Genomic DNA, 20,956 nt, shown 5'->3' with positions numbered 1-20,956 from the left:
CAGGTATTAGATGCTAGATGTGGTGGGATAATTGTTATATATCCAGGCGAGTTGAATTTGGTACAGTACAACCAGAGTTTCCAGAAACCTCAGATGCACAGAAAGAAATCGAAGGTGAATAAAGTCATTCTAGCCTCAGCCGCAGAGTTTCCTCGTGCAGCGAGAATATGGTGGTTTTGGAGATCAATAGACATTCAAAGAAATTTATCAAAAAGAAGCAAAAAAGTTATCAACGTAAGACAAAGTTAATAGAAAATTTAAAAGTATAATTCTTTACTAAGTTAAAAGGTCTTCTATCTAAAAATATTTATTTTAACAAGTTTTTTAGTACGAAAAAAGTAATAGAAATAGATAGAAATTTTAATCTCTATTTTGAAATTAACTATTCAATTCAGCTAAGCATTAAAAATCCACCACGTTTACATAAGTTTACAAAACTTAGTCAAAATCGATATTTTTAACTTAAAACCTTTTTACTTATCAGTACAAAATTGATATATGGGTTATATTAAATTTTACAGAAAAAAATACAATTCATATTAAATAGATCAACTTAAAAATACTATAGTTTTAATTATTACTTTGTTTCTCAGTGTAACTCAAATTTCCTACTGTTTTGAACGAATTCCTCACTACTTTTCTTAGTGTAGTGTGAAGTATTACCCCTACCATTCTCCGACCGATATTTCTGTCCCCTGAATATCAAAGGAGCCGACAGGTGCTTTCGCTTCTTATTGGATGGAGTATTCTTTGCCTTAGCGTTATGTTTTCACTTCATCTGGCAACCCTGGTTATGTTGGTTATGTTGATTGATTGTCATGATTGTTGACGTTTAAAGACTACAGTCAAATGCACTTAGCCTACGTTTGTTGCCGACCAATCACAGCAAAGGTAAGCTAGTGACACAGAACACAAAGTAGTGGAATTCCTACGTTTTCTGTGATTGGTTGATGGGTCTGTCTTAATTTAAAATTTGGCGGGTTTCATATTTATTATTACAATGAAAATTGTGTATTATTGATAACCGCATTTTAGGTTTGCATACACGCAAAATCGTCCCATTTCTGCGTCAACCTCGTATCTAAACTTTTTTTCATTTTTGACGTTGACTTGCTAACAATTAAATTGTATTACTATCAAGTAATTAAAATTATTAAATTTTTAACGACACTAACATTAAACGTTTTTGTTGCTCTCCTGAAAAATTTGCTATTCGTAGTTACGAAGTTGACGCAGAAAAATGTCAAAATATTCAATGTGTTTAAATGTATTCATTTTTCGAATCCTGAGAAAACTACTAAATATTTTTGAATAATATAAACGAAGAATGACAAGATTGCATTTTTACTGAGGGCCGAACGTCCCTGAAAACGCCTTTAATGTTTATTTTAAGAAGCTACAGGGGTGAAAATAAAAGAAAATTTAGTGTAATTTTTAATTGCAAATATTTCATTCTAAAGAAACTTTTTATTTATTCTAAAGGACTTTTGTCCCTCGGTAATAACGTAATCTTTCGTTCTGCGTTTAAATTTTTCAAAAATACTTGACAGTTTTCTCAGGATTCGAAAAAAAAATACATTTAAAATTTTGACAGGAGACATTTTGCGCCGTTCCCCTGAAGTTGACTATTAGTTTTATTATAAATGTAATTATTGTTCCTTGTTGTAGTTTCTATTAGATATCCAGGTATTTTTGTTTTAGCTTTTGCATTAGGAAATGTTTGTTTTTGTTATTACTTATTATTTTTGGAACATTAGTCATAATCACTCTCTTTGCTTTCTCACGTGGAGTCTAAAAAAATCTTTTGAGTTCTTTTCTATCGAAGCTGACTACTCGATCCATATTTGGAATACCATCTTTAAAAGAATATTCTGGTTTTGTCCTATTTAATGTTATCATTTTTCTTCAGGTACTTGTCTCCACTGCTTGAGTCTTTCTTCCACTTTTCTACTATCATCTGCGTACATTCAATACCAAGCACCTCCCCTTGAAGTTCAGCTGTTATCTGATCCAGCACCTGCACCAATGAGAATAAATACGAGCTTAACACGAAACCCTGATGAACCCTCACTTTCACAAAAAATTGTCAGTTTCTCCTGCATTTGTTCGAACTCTTGTTGCTATCCTCCCATGTCTTCCACTTTTTCTTCTTAAAGTGCCGTCTCCTCAATGGAGGTTGCCTACTACAATTGCAAACTCTTCTGTCTTCAGCTGTTCAAAATTTAGTCCTGTCCATTGTCGGATATTTCTGAGCCACGATAGTCTTTTCCATCCTAGTCCTCTCCTTCCCTTTCACTATAAGTTGGGCATATTGGTACTTATTTTCTCAGTATGTGGCCTAGGTATGATGTTTTTCTAACTTTCACTGTGTTGAAAAGTTCTCTTGCCTCGCATATTCTATGCAGCACTTCTTCGTTTGAGGTATGCGATGTCCACGAAATTTTGAGAATTCTCCGGTAGATCCACATTTCAAAGGCTTCCAACTTATTTACGGTTGATGTTTCAAGGGTCCATGTCTCAACTGCATAGAGAATAGTCGACCAGACATCGCATTTGGATAAACGTAATCGAATTTCGAGATTTATTTCTGAACAAAATTGAGTAAATTAATGTTTACTTGAAATAACTATTGCAAATAAAAAAAACACTAAAATGGCTGTTTAAAATTTCTTTATTAAAAATTGGGAGAGGGGGCGCCGTTATTGGTGCAATGGCGAAGGTAAAACCCCTCTAAACCTCGCCTACGGCCCAGTAGATCCCAATTTAAAAATACAACTCATATAAAAGTTATCAAATTACATCTTACTTAACATAGCTTTAAAATTCAGACCTAACTTAAGTAACATAATCTATAATCTTATAAAATTTCACTGTATTTATTACTATTCAAGTAAAATCTGTAATGTTAAATTAACTAATGATCTTGTAAATAAAAAATCAATACAGGTACAAATCAAGAATGCATGTGAGCTACAAAAATTGTTAATAAAAAATGTTTAATCAGTTCTTTTTTTTTGAAGGAAAATACTCCTGAGTCTCCATTTTTCGCTTCTTCGTAATGTTCTTTGCCTTATTATTAACTTCTTCCAGAATTCCTTGAGTCCTCCTTATAAATTCGGTAAAACCTTGGTCATCTAATCCGTTCAACACATTAATGAGATATTCCTGTTGAAGACTTCTTTTGGTTTTTTCCTGGGTCACATTTGTCTGTTCTAGCTTCCCTCTGACAAATTCATTAATTTCCTCCTCATGCCTTGATTTGATAGTTGACATTTCTCCTAAACACCTTGCAGCATCATCTACAACAGAGTTACTACCCAAACGCTCCTCATACATTCTTACCAAGTGCACATGCTGACACAAGGTATTCCTCACCATATAGTCATCACAACTACACCAATAACGGTGAATACAAATCTTACACACTCTACAAAACAATGTCTTACACTCACTCTCACACACTTGTCTAAAATTTACATAACGTAATATATTCATACCTTTAAAGGATTTTACCTCATAATGGCCATATGCAGTCTCCTTAACCAGTTCTTCTAGTTTGCCTTTCATCGATGCTGCCCGTTTGTGTGCTCTTATTGAAAGCCTGTCTTGATAATTATTTGCGCTTGGTCGTATTATATCAACTATCCTCGTCCACATTTTTTCTTCAACTAGCTCATCCATTGTATCCAGTAGCTTCTCAATCCCCACTGCTGCATTTCTCTTGAGGTAATTCGTCTTTAGTAGATTGTTGAGTGATTCAATTGCCATGTTGGTATTAATCCCGGCATTTCTTCTGTAACAATAGGGCCACAATTTTTTTCTGTGTTCAGCCAAGTATTGTCTAGAAAAAAAAAATACTTAAGGGTGTCTTAAAATGTATGATTTCATATAATTATTTACCTTTTCAGATAATCGACAAATTCTATCTCATTTGCCTCTTCTAGTTTGGATACATATTTGTCACATAGTTCTTTAAATTTATCTTCATCTGGTTCTCGAATAATCTGCCTGAGTTCATTTTTCATTTGCGCCTTCAAAGTTGGATCCTGTAATTTTTTCTTTCCTCTAATGTTCCAGTTCTTCACCACATGCCACGTACATAATAGTCTCCTTGGTTCTTGTCTCATTATCTTCTTCCATGCATTATAATATTTAGGATCATCATCACTCATGAAATATTCCGCATTAACTTCTGTCTGTATCTTATTCTTGAGGGCATCTAAAGGTTTTAAAAATAATCGTTAGTTAGCAGTCCTAAATTGTCACTACTTATACAGTGTGTCTGCGTAACTTGGAACCATATGGGAAACTTTTTTAACATCAATTTTACGAATATAAGTAATTCTCTAGAAAGTGCTCTGCACAGTCTTAAACCTAAAGACGCAATCATCAGATATAAAATTTTATCAACAGTGTACAAAGTATGTCAAAAAATATGAATTTCGCTCAAGAGTAAAGTGCCTTTATATTTCACAATATCGAAAATTGTACTTGAGGAAAGTTGTTTGTAATTAAAAATTATGTTATAATCTGCATTTACATTCTTCTAATTGAAAAAAAATTTTTTGAAAATTTTGCTCAAATCACGGACAACCAACATCATTTTTATTTATGACAGCTCCGTTATTATTAATTTTGCGAAAAAAAAAGTTATTCCTTATAGTTCGCATTATATTTAGCAACCAAGATACAATTATAACATATTAAATTTTGTCAATTTTATACGAGGTATGTCAAAAAATATGAATTTCGCTGAAGAGTAAAGTATCTTTATTTTTCACAATATTGAAATTTGTTATTATAAAAAGTTTTTTAGAATTAAAAACTATGATTTAATATGCAATTACATCCTTTTAGTGGAAATATTGTGAACTATAAAGGTATTTTACTCTTGAGCGAAATTTATATTTTTTGACATACCTCTTATAAAATTGAAAAAAAATTATATCTTATGATTGCATCTTAGTTTTTGACTATTCAGACATTTTTATAAAGAATAACTTTTTGTCGCAAAATTAACAATATCGGAGTTATTCTAAATAAAAATTAATGTTGCGTATCCGTAATTTGAGGAAAATTTTCAATTTTTTTTTCAATTAGAAGAGTGTAAATGCATATTATAACATAAATTTTAATTACAAACAACTTTTCTTAATAACACTTTTCGATATTGTAAAAAATTAAAAATACTTTACTCATGAGCAAAACCCATATTTTTGAACATCCTTGTATATTATTGATAAAATTTGATATCTGATGGTTGCATCTTAGGTTTTAGACTATGCAGAGCACTTTATGAAGAATAACTTTTTTTCGTAAAATTGATATTAAAAAAGTTTCCCTTATGATTCCAAGTTACACAGACACACTGTATAATACATACCTAAAAAAACTTCTTGAATTCGTTGGTCCAATCTATTTGACAGAAGGAACGCAACAGGGAATCCAGCATTTCTATCGTCTTTCACCAGCAAAATCGTCAAATCCAGTCCTTTTTTATTTGTCCCATGTGTCCCATCGACACAAATTATGTTCGGGAATTCTAGTAGTTTCTCTTCCATCACCGCATTCATGAACCCTACCGCAAAATCTTCTTTTCTCAATATATCATGATCTTCTCCTAATAAAAATAAACCACCAAATTTTTAGTTCATTCAAAATTGATAAGCTTGTATCCCGTGTACAAAAAAAGTTGATTAATAGCAAGATGAAAATTTGTTAAGAGGAAACAGTAGCGATCAACTGGTAGCAAAAACGTGTTCCAGGATTGCGGCTGTAATTTTAAATATTTTTTCGAGATATTTAGCACACGTATTCGTAATATAATAAAGAATGGCGGTACAGAGCCCAATTTAAAAAATATATTAATATGTGGAAATTACTCTGTAATTAAATACAATATTAAAAAAACGAGCCTGTACCGCCATTAAGAGGAACAAAAAAATACACTTTCTTCAAATAAACTTTTTTATCCGATGCCTAGATTTTGTGTCATTTTGGAAGTACTAATGGAATAAAAAATTTTAGTAGTTCCAAAATGACACAAAATCTAGGCATCGGATTAAAAAGTTTATTTGAAGAAAGTGTATTTTTTTGTTCTTTTTAATGACGGTACAGGCTCGTTTTTTAATATTGTATTTAATTACAGAGTAATTTCCACATTTTAATATATTTTTCAAATTGGCTCTGTACCGCCATTCTTTATTATATTACGAATACGTGTGCCAAATAATTCGAAAAATATTCAAAATTACAGCCGCAATCTTGGAACGTGTTTTTGCTACCTGTTGATCGCTACTGTTTCCTCTTAATAGCTTAACAGTGTCTAGTCGAACAAACCTTGATGTATGGGAACAGGGGAAGTTTTAATTGTGGGACGTGATTTTAATTGTGAAACATGTTATCCTGACAATTTTATGATAATGAAAACTAGCAGGTTGCAAAAAAATAGCTGTCTGATTTTTGCATGAAAGTTTAATGAAAGGGTAACAAATCAAGTTCTGTCCAACAAAATACATGGGAGGTTTGAAACCTGTAACTTGTTCCACAATTAAAACTTCCCCCTATTCCAGTATTCCTGTACCTCAAAGTTTGTGTGACTAGACGCTGTTAAGCTATTAACAAATTTTCAGCTTGCTATTAATAAACTTTGTTTTTGGTACGTGGGATCCAGGCCTAATCGTAGTCTTCAACAAAATTAAAAGCATCCCGGCATATTATATTTAACAGATAATTCAAGATAAATGGTAAGAGACTGAAATTTTATTGAATATTTAAATAGGTAATATTACTTCTATCTTTTAAGCTTGCTTACAGTTCATTGTTATCTACTTATTACTTATAGCATTGCAAATATAACAATATAAATTTCCTATTAAATTCACTATTTTACTTCAGAAATAATTATTTTATTGTAGAAATTAAATAGCACCAGAAAGATATTTTTTAAAGTAGATAACTTTGATAAAAACCCCAAAAATTTGGAGTTACCTAGTTACAGTACCTACTGAACCACAATATGATAGATCATGTGATTATTAATTCAAAGAGGGGCAAAAAATGTTCAGATTAGCATATGGTAGAAAGTATAATAAGAGCCAGAATATAAATATCAACAAAGAAATAGGGTCCAAATATGAAAGGTAGCATATAGAGGGCTTGAAGATAAAACAAAAAAAAAGAATACAAAAGAACATTGAACAACAGATAATATAAAGGATGACTCGAGGTAGAAGGGGCATGTGGAAAGGACAGAAAAAGATGAAAATAAAGGAATAAATGCCAGTTAAACACAACTAAAGGACCAAAGATTAGATATTGGGAACAGATAAAAAAAGAAGTATGTACTCTTAAATAGGCCAAGACCCAAAAAGTAGCAATGATGGTAATAAAAGGACAATTTAAAACTAAAAATGACTAAAATCCTTTATAAAAGGTACATTTGTTAAAATCCCAAAAAAAGGGCTACATCACAGAACTAGTTTTCAATCGGATGACTGATCATCATCAGTGCTTACGTGATCTAACATGCTAACCACCAAAATACAAAAATATATGGGTAAAATTTAAAACTAAACCACATTCAAATATCAAATTCCTAACTATAAACAAAGTTACTATTCGTCCTCTCATTCGTCAAGAGGCTGTTAAATGTAATTTATTGCCCTAAAAGAGGCGGATTCTCATTTTACAGGTCCAAACTGGTCAGTCTGCAAATTCAAATTGTAGGTAGCATGTTGGTTTTTAAGAAATACTTCAGGACAACCCTGTTTAGCTTCCATGTGCGTTTGTTTACAGTTGGGAATTTGTAAAATGAATGGACTTTAGTTATTTAAGGGTGAAAGTTATTGATTTCTGACAAGTGGGAGATTTATTACTTGAGGGAGGCAAAGGTAACAATTCAACCACTAAATTTACCCCATATACCACCACTATGTCCATAACAAAATTAGATTTAATGTAAAAAGTTAATAACTAAAACTTAGCACATTATATTATTTTAAAAATGTTTATTGCTATTTTGTATCAAGGCATAAATGTTGTTAATTCTACTTAAGAGCAAGGTGTGTTATATGAGCCATGCAAGGATAACAATTCACACAAGTCAAATTGGAGTACAATTATTTATAATGTTGGTAGCTACAAAACAGAAAAAAAATGGTGTTTACCTTCCTTCTTGAATAAGAAAGCATAATTCTTGTTGTTAGCATTCCATTCCTGAACCTTTAGGGCTGCTGCTATCATATCATTTTGATCTCGTTTCTTGTGTATATTATACTTTCTGGTCAAATTTCTGAGATCCTGACTTGTTATTACAGCAAGTCTATCTAATTGTGGTACTTCCAATTTTCTTGAATCTTTTAAAATTCTAGTGGGTGGCACCCCAGCCATTAATTTTTCTACAACCGTTTTTTCTTCTGCTTTTGACAGATGCATTGTTCTTAATTCTTCTTTATGTCCAACATGTGTTTTCCAATAACTGACAGAAACTTGTCCTTGGTCTCTCAGTTTGCAAGCCAGTCTGGAAGGGCACACTCCTTTTATTCTAATTGATCCACCAGATTTCTCTGTCCTAATTTTATAGTTGGGCTTATATCCTAAAGATAGATCAGTATAAGTTTTAATTATTGCAAGTAACAAAGTACAGTAGAGCGTCGATTATCCGAACGTCGATCAACCAAACGACCGCTTATTCGAACTATCGACTCCCACATCCCGCACTCAAATACCGAGCAAGTGTTAGTAATTGACGCTTAAAATATCTTCAATTTTCTTCACTATTGTATCCAAAAATAATTATGTTGTTGCAAAGACTGCACTTTTTTGTTTAGTTGCTAGTTGTCATTATCAATAAATAAATATGTAGGCATATAAATATGGCTTTTATTCACTTGTGGATAAATATGTATGACTATAAATATGTATCGGTTTTCCGAACACATATGTCCCCCAATTAGTTCGGATAACCGACGCTCTACTGTACCTATAAGTTTTAATTATTGCAAGTAACAAAGTATTGCTCTTACCATGTATGTCACTTCTATTGCAATCATAGTACATTATCTTATGTTCCTTTCCACGGATTGTTCTACTACATGCATAACTTGTCTCAATTTTCTGCATATCTTTCCATGTCTCATATTCTTGTTTGCTAGAAAATTCAAAAGTTATTAGTTCAATACTCAGCTGGTGGCAGTCCTGGAGATGTTTTCGTAATTTCTCATGACTTTCAAAATTAGTTTCTTGATCACATAACGGACAAATGATGTGATTTTGATTCATTTTGTTGTTAGCCCTGGGCGGAACATCTGTTTTGTGTATTCTTTTGATATGACGATTTCGTAATTCCACATTTTTAAATATTTTGCTGCAAAGATGGCAGGCTCCTGGAAGAGAACTTGTTGAAGTAGATGGGTAGGTAGAATCCATAATTGCTAAAAAGTCTTGGGTAATTAAATTAGGTGTTCTAACGAACAGATTTTTAAAACGATTGAACAAATTAAAAACAAAAATAGAAATGAAAAAAGCTAAAATTGAAATTTTGTATGTGTATGTATGTATAATTGGTGTTAAGTTGGAAAGTAACCGCCAGCCCAAAGAAAATTTGATCTTAAAAAACCGCCAAACACAAAAGTCATAACCTCACAAAATTCATTAACATGACACTACTGTCACTACTTTAGGTATTTCTTGATATTTCACTACTTTGTGATTTTTGTGTTCTGTGTCACTAGCTTACGTTTGCTGTGATTGGTCGGTAACAAACGTAGGCTAAGTGCATTTGACTGTAGTCTGACGTTTAACATGGAGGCCGTGGAGGAGATAAAACAAGAAACTAGTGAGGAAACTTGTAAAATAGAAATAGATGAGACAAGTGTTGATCCTTCGGATTCTTTTAAAATTGAAGTTAAAGAAGAACCCAAGAGAGAACCCTCATACGACACATTTGGTTACTCAGACTTAGACGAATTTCCTGAAAACACTAAAGTAGAACAAGATGAATATAAATTTGAAGGAAAGCAAACAGCAAACGAGGAAGAGGAAAGTAAGTACATAACTTTGATTAACAGTAGTAGGCCACATGACGTCTAAAAAAATACATTAGTGCACCACCAGACCAAGCACGACCCAAGATGATGGCGCAATATTTTTTGTAATTTGTATTGTGATATTACAGTGCGACCATACAAAGCCAGAGCTGGCACGTGACCTTAAGCGAAAATACACAGTGATAAATACAAAATACTAGAAGGTCAGCCGCCACTTCTCGCTTGTCAAATTGTACAAGTTTTATTGTAATCTACATACACTACATGAAATTAAGGCACCAATTTAAAAATGAGTAATTTTTGATGTCTGGAATTTCCTGAACCAGTTGTCCCATTTAAGTGTTTTTTTTTAATATGTTATGGCGTTATTCTTTAACAATATCTCTATAATATTGTTGCTAGATAGGCAAAATATTTAATTTTAATTTAATGAGTTTTCTCCAAAAAGTGCATGATTTTCTGGTTATTTCACGTTAAAATATTCACTTTGAAATTTGATGGACATGAACCTATTTTTCATTAGCTAGAACTTTGCTTGTGCGAGGTCTAGTGAGTTCATACATACACCATTTTTTTTTATTCTTAATATAGGGCAGGAACCGAAGCTTTTCATCTCGCAATTTTTACAGAATGGATCGATTTACTTGAAAATTTGAGAATGGGTAGTGGATAGTCCAAGGATCGATATCTATATGATTCCGAAAGGCGCTTTTACCATGGGTGTGGTTGCCACCCCATCTTTGAGGTGAAAATTTTTTATTATATTTTGACTGCAAAAGTCGATAAAAAAATTCATTCTAACCAAAATATGTCCTATACATTTTTTAGATAAAATTAACAGTTTTCGATTTATTCGCTTTCGATAGTGGTCGTTTTGTATAGAAAAAATCAATGTTTTTCGATATACTTACTCATTTACGATTCACTCAATTTTTGCCGTAGAAAAATTTTTTTTAAACCAAGTTCTTGGGATTTATATAACCTACAATTTTATATTTAAACATTTTTTCGTATCTCTAATGCAAATCTTTCTATTCTGAAGAAAATGGCCCTTTTTACCAAACTACAAAAATTCGTTATTCGGTTTTAACTTCAGTTTTTTAAAAACTAATTATTCTAAATCAGTTAAACTTCTAGAATCTATTAATAATACATAAATAAATAAGAAAAAATAAGGCCAATGACTAAAAACACGGCTAACTTACATTATTATGCTTCCAATTGGATTTCTCCTTTTTTTTTTCAAAAAAATATATTGATGTTTTAACCGTAACTTTTTTATTTTTTATCTTAGAAAATTTGGTGAAACATAATTTTATAGGTTTTTACTAGATCTATAAGTCTATTAGTAATAAATCTTTTTAAAATCCTCAGTCGCAAAAAGAGGTGATTTTGAAAGGGTTAGTAAAGGTGGTTTTTGCGTGTTATTACAAGTTTTAATTGTCAATAGCTCACTCAATTTTTGCCATAGAAAATTTTTTTGCAAACCAGATTCTTGGGAATTAAATAGGCTATAATTTCATATTTTAACATTTTTAGTATCTCGATGCTAATCTTGCTTTTCTTCAGAAAAAGCAATTTTTTCCAAACTACAAAAATTCGCTATTCATTTTAACTCCATTTTCTTTTTTAAACTAATCATTCTAAGCCGGTCAAACCTCTAGAACCTATTAATAATACATAAATAAAAAAGATCAAATAAGGTCAATGATTAATTTTAATTAGGTTGGTGATTAGGGGGCTGCTTGTGATCACTTTATCGCTGAGAAAAAAATAGGGACTGACATTCTTTTCATTATAAGTCACTTAATTTTTGAGCTAGAAACTTTTTTTTTTATTTCTGGAGATAGATATTTTTAAGTATTGTCGAAGCGAAGATCGGTGGAATATGCGCATTTTATCAATGAAATTCGATATTTTAAGATATTCCAGAAGCCGCTATAGATAAAATGTTTTAACGATCTATTAATCATTCATAATTACTCAACGGATATTAGTACAGTTAAAATAATTAAGACAATAACCGGACAACATTGATTTAATGAGTAAAATTTAGTTTTTTTTTACTTTAATGACAAAAAAAGCAAGCCCATTAGCAGAACCCAATTAAAAATTATTTTGCACATCATATTTGAAACATTATTTGGTTGAAAAATCTTATTTTTGTTGGCAAAAAAATATATTAATTTGTTTGGACTAAATTACAGTTGTGTTTATCTTAAAAAGGATATGTTACTATCAACATTCGCACAGTGTTGCCAAACTGAATTTTGTTATTTTGGGTGTAAATTTTTTCCACGGATCTCCGAGGGTACAATACTTTATATTAGTTTGAACAAGTTATCCTCGAAAAATGCATTTTTTCCCGTCTTTTGACTTTGAAAGTACAATATTTAGCATTTGACGAAGAAGAGCCAACATACAGGGTGTCCCGGAAAATAGTGCGTTCCTTAAAGGTGTGGGTAGAATGCACCATTTAAAAGAAAACTTTCTTATAAATTTTTTTTCTAAAGTCATCTGTTGCCACAAAAAATTAAAATAATGTCTTTTACTAAAATTTACATTTGGCAACACGGCAGTTTTATTTATTTTGACACAGCGAAGATAAAAATATACAATAATTGTAAACACAAACAGACATATCATAATCACCTGTAACCCCAGAATAGGTACATCGTATTGTTGTGATATTTTCATGATTTCGATCGCGAGTATCATATTATGTTAATTATGTTTAGTACAAGATTTACTGCAAGGCTATTTACCTCGAAGAAAAACAAAATCTTCAGAGAACCCGAATTTCTGTGTAAAGTGTTGTGTGTAGATAAAGTTTATTTTACGAATGGTGTATTTAACTTTCATGATGGCCAAAAGTATGAATTTGTGGGCTGGGATTATTTATAATCATCTGATTGAACCATTCGAACTTCCCAGAAGATTGAATGGAGAAATGTACTCAAATGTTTTGCAACATGTTCTATCAATACTTCTTGAAGGCGTAGCTTTAATGTAATAAAAATTTTTCATGTAAGTTAAAACACTATACAAACCTTATTTATTACATATTTAATAAACACAAGTATTATGCTCAAGTATTTTATCAATACATATTAGGTATTATGCCTACGGTCGACGATTCATGATAGTTGAGTTACAGTAAAATTATTTTAACACGGAAGAAGGAACGCAGCGTTGCCGGCTGTATTTGCTTTTCTGTGGACATTAATCAAACGCATTCAAATTAATAAATTATTTTTTTGAAAACGGTTGACTTTACAAAAAAAATTTATCAGACTTTTTTGCTCTAAATGGTGCACTTAGCCCATACCTTGAAGGAACGCACTATTTTCCGGGACACCCTGTATAATACAGTATAGCTCGATTACTCTTGTTGGAAAAATAAAAAAAAAACGGTTTTGTTTATTTTTTCAAAAGGTACATTTTTGTTAGGTAAAGTTGTTTTGATTAAACGGAAACTTTTGGAGTTATTAGCAGAAAACTTATTAAAAACATTGATTTTTTTGATATAAAACTAATACTTTCGATAGCGAATAAATCGAAAAATTCAATTTTAGCAAAAAGTGTATGGAATTTTTTGCTTAGAATGAACGTTTTTACCAACTTTCGTGATTAAAATAGAAGAAAAAATTTGCACCCCCGAGATGGGGTGGTAACCACCCCTATAGTAAAAGCGCCTTTTTTCATGATATAGATTTTGATCTTTGGACTATCCACTACTTATTCTCAAATTTTCCAGCAAATCGATCTATTCTGTAAAAATTGCGAGGTTTTTGCCTATTTTAAGCTTCATTACTTGGACTAATAGGCTATATTTTTGCTAAGAATGTTTTTTCAATAAAATACTTACTTTTTGAGTTATTTGCCAAAAACCGCCTAAAAACATGTTTTTTTTTGTTGAAAAATGAACGTATTTACTTGCAAATAACTCGAAAAGTATTACCTTGATGAAAAAATGCTATAGAATAAAAGTTGCTTAGAATTAGTCGTTTTATTCATTTCCGGGCTTATTTTGAACAAATATGTTTTCACAACTTTTAAGGGGTGAAACTCACCCCCAGTGCAAAAGCACACAGAGGCCCAATATCATTTTTATTCTTTGACATGTTATCTATGCGTTTGTCAAATTTCATGTCAATCCAAGCGGTGCTTTAAAATTTGGAGCAAAAACCGTGATTCAATGTACTATACGTTGCTAACCGTTGCTAAGGGCAACCGACACAATAAATCACATTCCTAAAGAGAAATAAACCTCCAATATATTTTAAAAATCATTTTTAACAATAAAATGTTATTTTTGTTTAAAATAATTTGTATTTTAAGATAATATAAGTCTTTATTTAGTCAATGACTGTGAAATAATTTCTTAATTGTTATAAATAAAGTCACTACGATTTAAGGCTATGGGTACATAATTCGCAAATATTTTACGTGTATCCCTACTTTTTCTGTCTTTACACTGCAAATTACATGTAGTAAAATTCACACTGGTATGGATATGTAAACATTACTAGAATGTCATTCTACTTGAAAATGTCATCATTCATTTAAAGAGATGGGTTTTGAATATTCTTGGATAACTGATATTTTTATAATTGCAAATTATTAATTCAGTTAATAAATATGATAAATTTTTCATTAACTATGTATTCAGTGATTGTAGGTAATAATTTATTTGTACAACAAAGACTAATACTCAATCGAGAAAAGAGGAAAAGTGTTAAAGTGATTTTTTAATAATATATTGTTATGGAACGCTTACAATTTTGAACATCTTTAACAACAAAATACTTGGATCACAGAATATATTATCCTGATGTATTCTCTGCTTGGATCTTCCACAAATAATACACAATAAATAACTTTTTATTAAGTTCACGTCTTAAATCAATTATTTATCAAATACACTATACATCAATAATATTTAATCAATAACTCAACATATTCCCGATGCAATGTCAAATATTTAAAATTGTCACTGATTGTCAGTGTCTGACTGGCAATATAAAATATGCTGACAATATTATATTCGGCTGAGTGCGTTGTAAGACAAAGATAGATTTGGAAAATATTACCACGGCATTGTGTTTATTTTTTTCGAATCCTGAAAAAACCAATAAATATTTTTGAAAAATTTAAACACAGAATGAAAGACTAAATTATTACCGAGGGCCGAAAGTCCCTTAGAATAAATAAAAAGTTTATTTTGAATGATATATTTGAAATAAAAATAACACTAAATTTTCTCTTAGTTTTTCACCCCTGTAACTTATTTAAATAAACATAGAAGTTCTCAGGGACTTTCGGCTCTCGCTAATAACGTAATCTTTCATTCTGCGTTTAAATTTTTCAAAAATACTTATTAGTTTTCTCAGGATTCGAAAAAAATGAATCCCCATTTGAATAGCATTGCAGCCGGAAATACGTACCGATCCTCTTAAGAAAACAAAAACAGTTATCCCCGCTTCAGTTGGTCATAAAAATTTTTTATTTTGTTTCGAATTTTTATTTTGTCCTCAGCAATAATAATCTGCAAGTTAGAGGGGGTTACTCATAAGATGTACAGGGGCGGCTTCAGTTCTAAACGTTTATAACGAAATTTGCCCCCTTATTTTCAAACCCGAAGTAAGAGGTTGAAAAAAGTTTTACGCATTTATTTACATCAGAATATGAAAATATTAGTCTTTAGAAGGAGAGTGGATCGTGGATTAACGTTCTACGATTTTTTTTTTCAAAAAGTTATAGACTTCGACATTTGACCCCTTTTATAAACAAGTTATAATATCTAAGAAACATGTTCACCAATCTGACTCTACAAAGTTTTTTATGTTTGGTATTGAAAGATCTTCATTTTAAAACCTTAAAAAATAAATAAAAGTTATTTTTACAATAAATACTGCAATTGCAAAAAACGGCCATTTTGGACCTTTCGCAGGCTGTCTTGCAATAACGGATTAACAAAATTAAAGTTGCCATAGCTCAAATTGTAGGATTTTTAATTTACTACAATTTTCTATTTAAAAGTTTTGCTCTAAGATAAATATCCTAAGCTGCAAAATTAAAAATCTTTAAAAATTGCAAATTTAACAAATGAAAAACTAGGTAAATAAAAAACCTCCTAAAATTGTTGGTTACATTTTAGTAGAAGTTCTTCCTGGCATCGTCATTTACAACACCTTATGTGTGAATTATATCACGTTTTTTCACCCACAGCCTGGGGTAATATATTAAAAGTGGTTTTAGCTCAAAATTACTTGTGGCATTTGCATTCAGTAGCAAAGTGTGCAGAGTTTGCGGTTTTTGAAATGTACATACGATCAAGAATTCACTTCCAATAAAAAGCTAGGGCAAATAATCCCGGACAAAAAATTCCCACAAAAAAAAAATTTTTTTTACAAAATATCCCCACAATAAATCCCGGATAAAAAATCCTCAAGAAATATTTGCTGCCAGATAGTTCTCCAAACGTTTTTCGAATTTCCAAATTTCTGGAATAATTTTTCAAACAAAAATGTTTATAGTCGTTTTGTATTTTAGATTTTCCCCAGATGGAGAATAACATGAAAATGGGGGAAACGTCACATTCATCTCGTAAAGAAAAATGTACAGATCAACATGCAGAAGGAAAAATATTAAAGAAAATTATGAAAGTTAGGACTGGGCAAAGATCTTACAAATGTGAAATTTGTTTTAAGCAGTTTACCATTGCAAGTAGTTTAAAAACACATTTGAGAGTACATACTGGAGAAAAACCTCACAAGTGTGAAATATGTTTTAAGCAGTTTACCAAAGCAAGTAATTTAAAAAGACATTTGAGAGTACACACTGGAGAAAAACCTCATAAGTGTGACATTTGTGTTAAGCAGTTTACTACAGCCAATCACTTAAAATTACATTTGAGAGTACACACTGGAGAAAAACCTCACAAGTGTGAAATATGTTTTAAGCAGTTTATCGAAGCAAGTAATTTAAAAACACATTTGAGAGTACATACTGGAGAAAAACCTCATAAGTGTGACATTTGTGTTAAGCAGTTTACTACAGCCAATCACTTAAAATTACATTTGAGAGTACACACTGGAGAAAAACCTCACAAGTGTGAAATTTGTTTTATGCAGTTTACCAGAACAGATTATTTGAAAACTCATTTGAGAGTGCATACTGGAGAAAAACCGTACAAGTGTGAGATTTGTTTTAAACAATTTAGTCAATCAGGTAATTTAAAAGATCATTTGAGAGTACACACTGGAGAAAAACCTCATAAGTGTGAAATTTGTTTTAAGCAGTTTAGTGAAGTAAGTCATTTGAAAAGACATTTGAGAGGGCACACTGGAGAAAAACCCTACAAGTGTGAAATATGTTTTAAGCAGTTTACCGAAGCAAGTAGTTTAAAAATACATTTGAGAATACACACTGGAGAAAAACCTCATAAGTGTGAAATTTGTTTTATTCAGTTTACCAGAGCAGATCATTTGAAAATACATTTGAGAGGACACACTGGAGAAAAACCTCACAAGTGTGAAATTTGTTTTATGCAGTTTACCAGAACAGATTATTTGAAAACTCATTTGAGAGTGCATACTGGAGAAAAACCGTACAAGTGTGAGATTTGTTTTAAACAATTTAGTAAATCAGGTAATTTGAAAGATCATTTGAGAGTACACACTGGAGAAAAACCTCATAAGTGTGAAATTTGTTTTAAGCAGTTTAGTGAAGCAAGTCATTTGAAAAGACATTTGAGAGGGCACACCGGAGAAAAACCCTACAAGTGTGAAATATGTTTTAAGCAGTTTACCGAAGCAAGTAATTTAAAAACACATTTGAGAGTACATACTGGAGAAAAACCTCATAAGTGTGACATTTGTTTTAAGCAGTTTACTACAGCCAATCAATTAAAATTACATTTGAGAGTACACACTGGAGAAAAACCTCACAAGTGTGAAATATGTTTTAACCAGTTTACCAAAGCAAGTAGTTTAAAAATACATTTGAAAATACACACTGGAGAAAACCCTCACATGTGTGAAATTTGTTTTAAGCAGTTTACCACGGCAGGGTGTTTAAAAACACATTTAGCAATTCACACTGGAGAAAAACCTCATAAGTGTGAGATTTGTTTTAAACAATTTAGTCAATCAGGTAATTTGAAAGATCATTTGAGAGTACACACTGGAGAAAAACCTCAAGTGTGAAATTTGTTTTATGCAGTTTACCAGAACAGATTATTTGAAAACTCATTTGAGAGTGCATACTGGAGAAAAACCGTACAAGTGTGAGATTTGTTTTAACCAGTTTACCAAAGCAAGTAGTTTAAAAATACATTTGAAAATACACACTGGAGAAAACCCTCACATGTGTGAAATTTGTTTTAAGCAGTTTACCACGGCAGGGTGTTTAAAAACACATTTAGCAATTCACACTGGAGAAAAACCTCATAAGTGTGAGATTTGTTTTAAACAATTTAGTCAATCAGGTAATTTGAAAGATCATTTGAGAGTACACACTGGAGAAAAACCTCATAAGTGTGAAATTTGTTTTAAGCAGTTTAGTGAAGCAGGTCATTTGAAAAGACATTTGAGAGTACACACTGGAGAAAAACTGTACAAGTGTTAGATTTGTTGTAGGTAGTTTAGTCATTCAAGCAGTTTGAAAACACATTAGAGAAAATCCAGAGAAAAACCGTACACGTGTGGAATTTGTTGTAAGCAATTTAAGAAAGCACGTAGTTTAAAAACACATTTTTAAATTCACACTGAACACAGGAGCGGCGTCTGGTGTAAAGTATTGGGGGTGCTCACATAATATTAAGATATAAAAGGCCACTGACGCCCTATTTCCCTATGTACAATTTTTTTGAGTATCTTTAAATTGTAAAAATCAAAGGACCTTATTAAAAAATTACAATAAATAATGTATTTTATTGACTTTAGTTATAACTTAGTGTTTAAATGTTACAAGCAAGTTTTGTAACGAAAGTCAAGTCGCCTGTTTTTTTAGATAAATTCTTCAATAACCAATTAAGTAAAATTTGCAATTTCTTAAATTATTTTTTTTTATTGCAACGAAATTGAAAATGATTATTCATTTTTTATTTACATTTACTCTGATTGGAGTACGAAGGGAACCATTCTCGTTGGAACTTTACCGCGCTGAGCAGATGGGACGTGAATTATATATAAATTGTAAAATTCCCTCATCTTCCTTAGTCTCAGCATCCGTATGGCTTGCAAATTGTAGAAGCCTCGGAGGTGTAACCAGAGAAGGTTCCCACTGTTTTCAGTCTAGTGGGATGTAGAGTAACATTATGTAATTTTATATGCCATTATATTGAAAACTTAATCTTTTGATAGCAGTTGCCGCTAGGGCATCTATGCCATTCCGTTCGTTGCAATCCGTGACTGCACGCCGGGGTTTGTTTTGGTTGGATCAGGGAGAGCAGCATATGTGCCTCCTGATGAGAGACTAATAAGTTTCGAAACCGGTAGAGGTGCTTGCGGCACTCTCTGATTGGACTAGAATATGGCGCGGCTGTAGTTTCGTGTTGCAACTAAATTGAAAATGGTTATTCATTTTTGATTTACATTTACTCTGATTGGAGTAAGAAGGGAACCATTCTTGTTGGAAACTTTACCGCGCTGAGCAGATGGGACGTGAATTATAAATTCTAAAATTCCCTCGTCTTCCTTAGTCTCAGCATCCGTTATGTTTCCCACTGTTTTCAGTCTAGTGGGATGTAGAGTAACATGTTATTTTATATGCCATTATATTGAAAACTTAGACTTTTAAAAGTTTTTCTCTAAAACGAATATCCTAAGCTGCAAAATTAAAAATCTTTAAAAATTGCAAATTTAACAAATGAAAAACGTCATAAATAAAAAACCGGACAAAATTTTTGGTTACAGTTTAGTAGAAGTTATTCCTGGCATGGTCGTTTCCAACACCTGATAGCTTTCAAAAATTCCTGAATTATATCCTGAAATCGACTCATTTTTCACCCACAGCTTGGACTATTTATGGCAAAAATATATTAAAAGTGGTTTTAGCTCAAAATTACTTGTGGCATTTACATTAAATAGCAAAGTGCTCAGAGTTTGCGGTTTTAGAAATGTACATGCGATCAAGAATGCACTTCCAATAAAAAGATAGGACAAATATAATCCCTGCAATTTTTTTTGGGACAAAATATCCCCACAAAAAATCCCCAAGAAATATTTGCTGCCAGATAGTTCTCTAAAAATTTTCGATTTTCCAAATTTCTGCAATAATTTTTCAAACAAAAATGTTTATAGTTGTTTTGTATTGTAGATTTTCCTCAGATGAAGAATAATACGAAAATGAGGGAAAAGTCACATTCATCTCGTAAAGAATGTACAGGTCAACATGCAGAAGGAAAAATATTAAATAAAGTTATGAAAGTTGAGACTGGGCAAAGATCTTACAAGTGTGAAATTTGTTTTAAGCCGTTTGCTACAGCCAATCAATTAAAAATACATTTGAGAGTGCACACTGGAGCAAAACCTCACAAGTGTGAAATATGTTTTAACAAGTTTACCAAAGCAAGTAGTTTAAAAATACATTTGAGAATACACACTGGAGAAAAACCTCACAAGTGTGAAATGTGGTTTAAGCAGTTTACTAAAGCAGATCATTTGAAAACACATTTGAGACTGCACACTGGAGAAAAACTTCACAAGTGTGAAATTTGTCTTGAGCAGTTTGCTACAGGAAGTCATTTGAAAATATATATGAGAGGGGACACTGGAGAAAAACCTCACAAGTGTGAAATGTGTTTTAAGCAGTTTACTAAAGCAGATCATTTGAAAACACATTTGAGAGTGCACACTGGAGAAAAGCCTTACAAGTGTGAAATATGTTTCAAGCAGTTTACC

The 20,956-nt window shown here is 31.6% G+C and overlaps 2 protein-coding genes across 8 annotated transcripts in view; one reads left to right on the top strand and one right to left on the bottom strand.

The window, feature by feature from the left end:
• The first annotated feature begins 728 nt into the window (after positions 1 to 728).
• LOC114325988 (zinc finger protein 664-like) overlaps positions 729 to 20,956 on the top strand; it is a 65,972-nt gene continuing 45,744 nt past the window's right edge. For 2 of the 7 annotated variants that reach the window (XM_050655440.1, XM_050655443.1), the window contains exons 1-2: positions 729 to 824; positions 9,792 to 10,045. In XM_050655440.1, coding sequence (XP_050511397.1) covers positions 9,805 to 10,045 — 241 coding nt within the window. In that variant the 5' untranslated portion in view covers positions 729 to 824; positions 9,792 to 9,804. Of the gene's footprint in view, positions 825 to 9,791; positions 10,046 to 16,604; positions 18,978 to 20,956 lie in introns of those variants that run through there. The other 5 variants (XM_050655444.1, XM_050655446.1, XM_050655442.1 and 2 more) reach the window with 5 other exon arrangements.
• On the bottom strand, positions 2,654 to 9,656 carry LOC126887728 (uncharacterized). Its single transcript, XM_050655438.1, has 5 exons — positions 9,027 to 9,656; positions 8,169 to 8,597; positions 5,384 to 5,620; positions 3,901 to 4,219; positions 2,654 to 3,841 (listed from the first exon to the last, which is right to left on the bottom strand). Exons 1-5 carry the CDS (start codon positions 9,427 to 9,429, stop codon positions 3,001 to 3,003), a joined length of 2,229 nt encoding a protein of 742 aa, XP_050511395.1. The 5' UTR covers positions 9,430 to 9,656; the 3' UTR covers positions 2,654 to 3,000.

Source organism: Diabrotica virgifera, chromosome 7, assembly GCF_917563875.1.
Source record: "Diabrotica virgifera virgifera chromosome 7, PGI_DIABVI_V3a".
NCBI classification, from domain to species: domain Eukaryota; kingdom Metazoa; phylum Arthropoda; class Insecta; order Coleoptera; family Chrysomelidae; genus Diabrotica; species Diabrotica virgifera.
The sequence above is the reverse complement of the archived record's forward strand: the minus strand, read 5'-3'. Positions and strand labels throughout refer to the sequence as shown.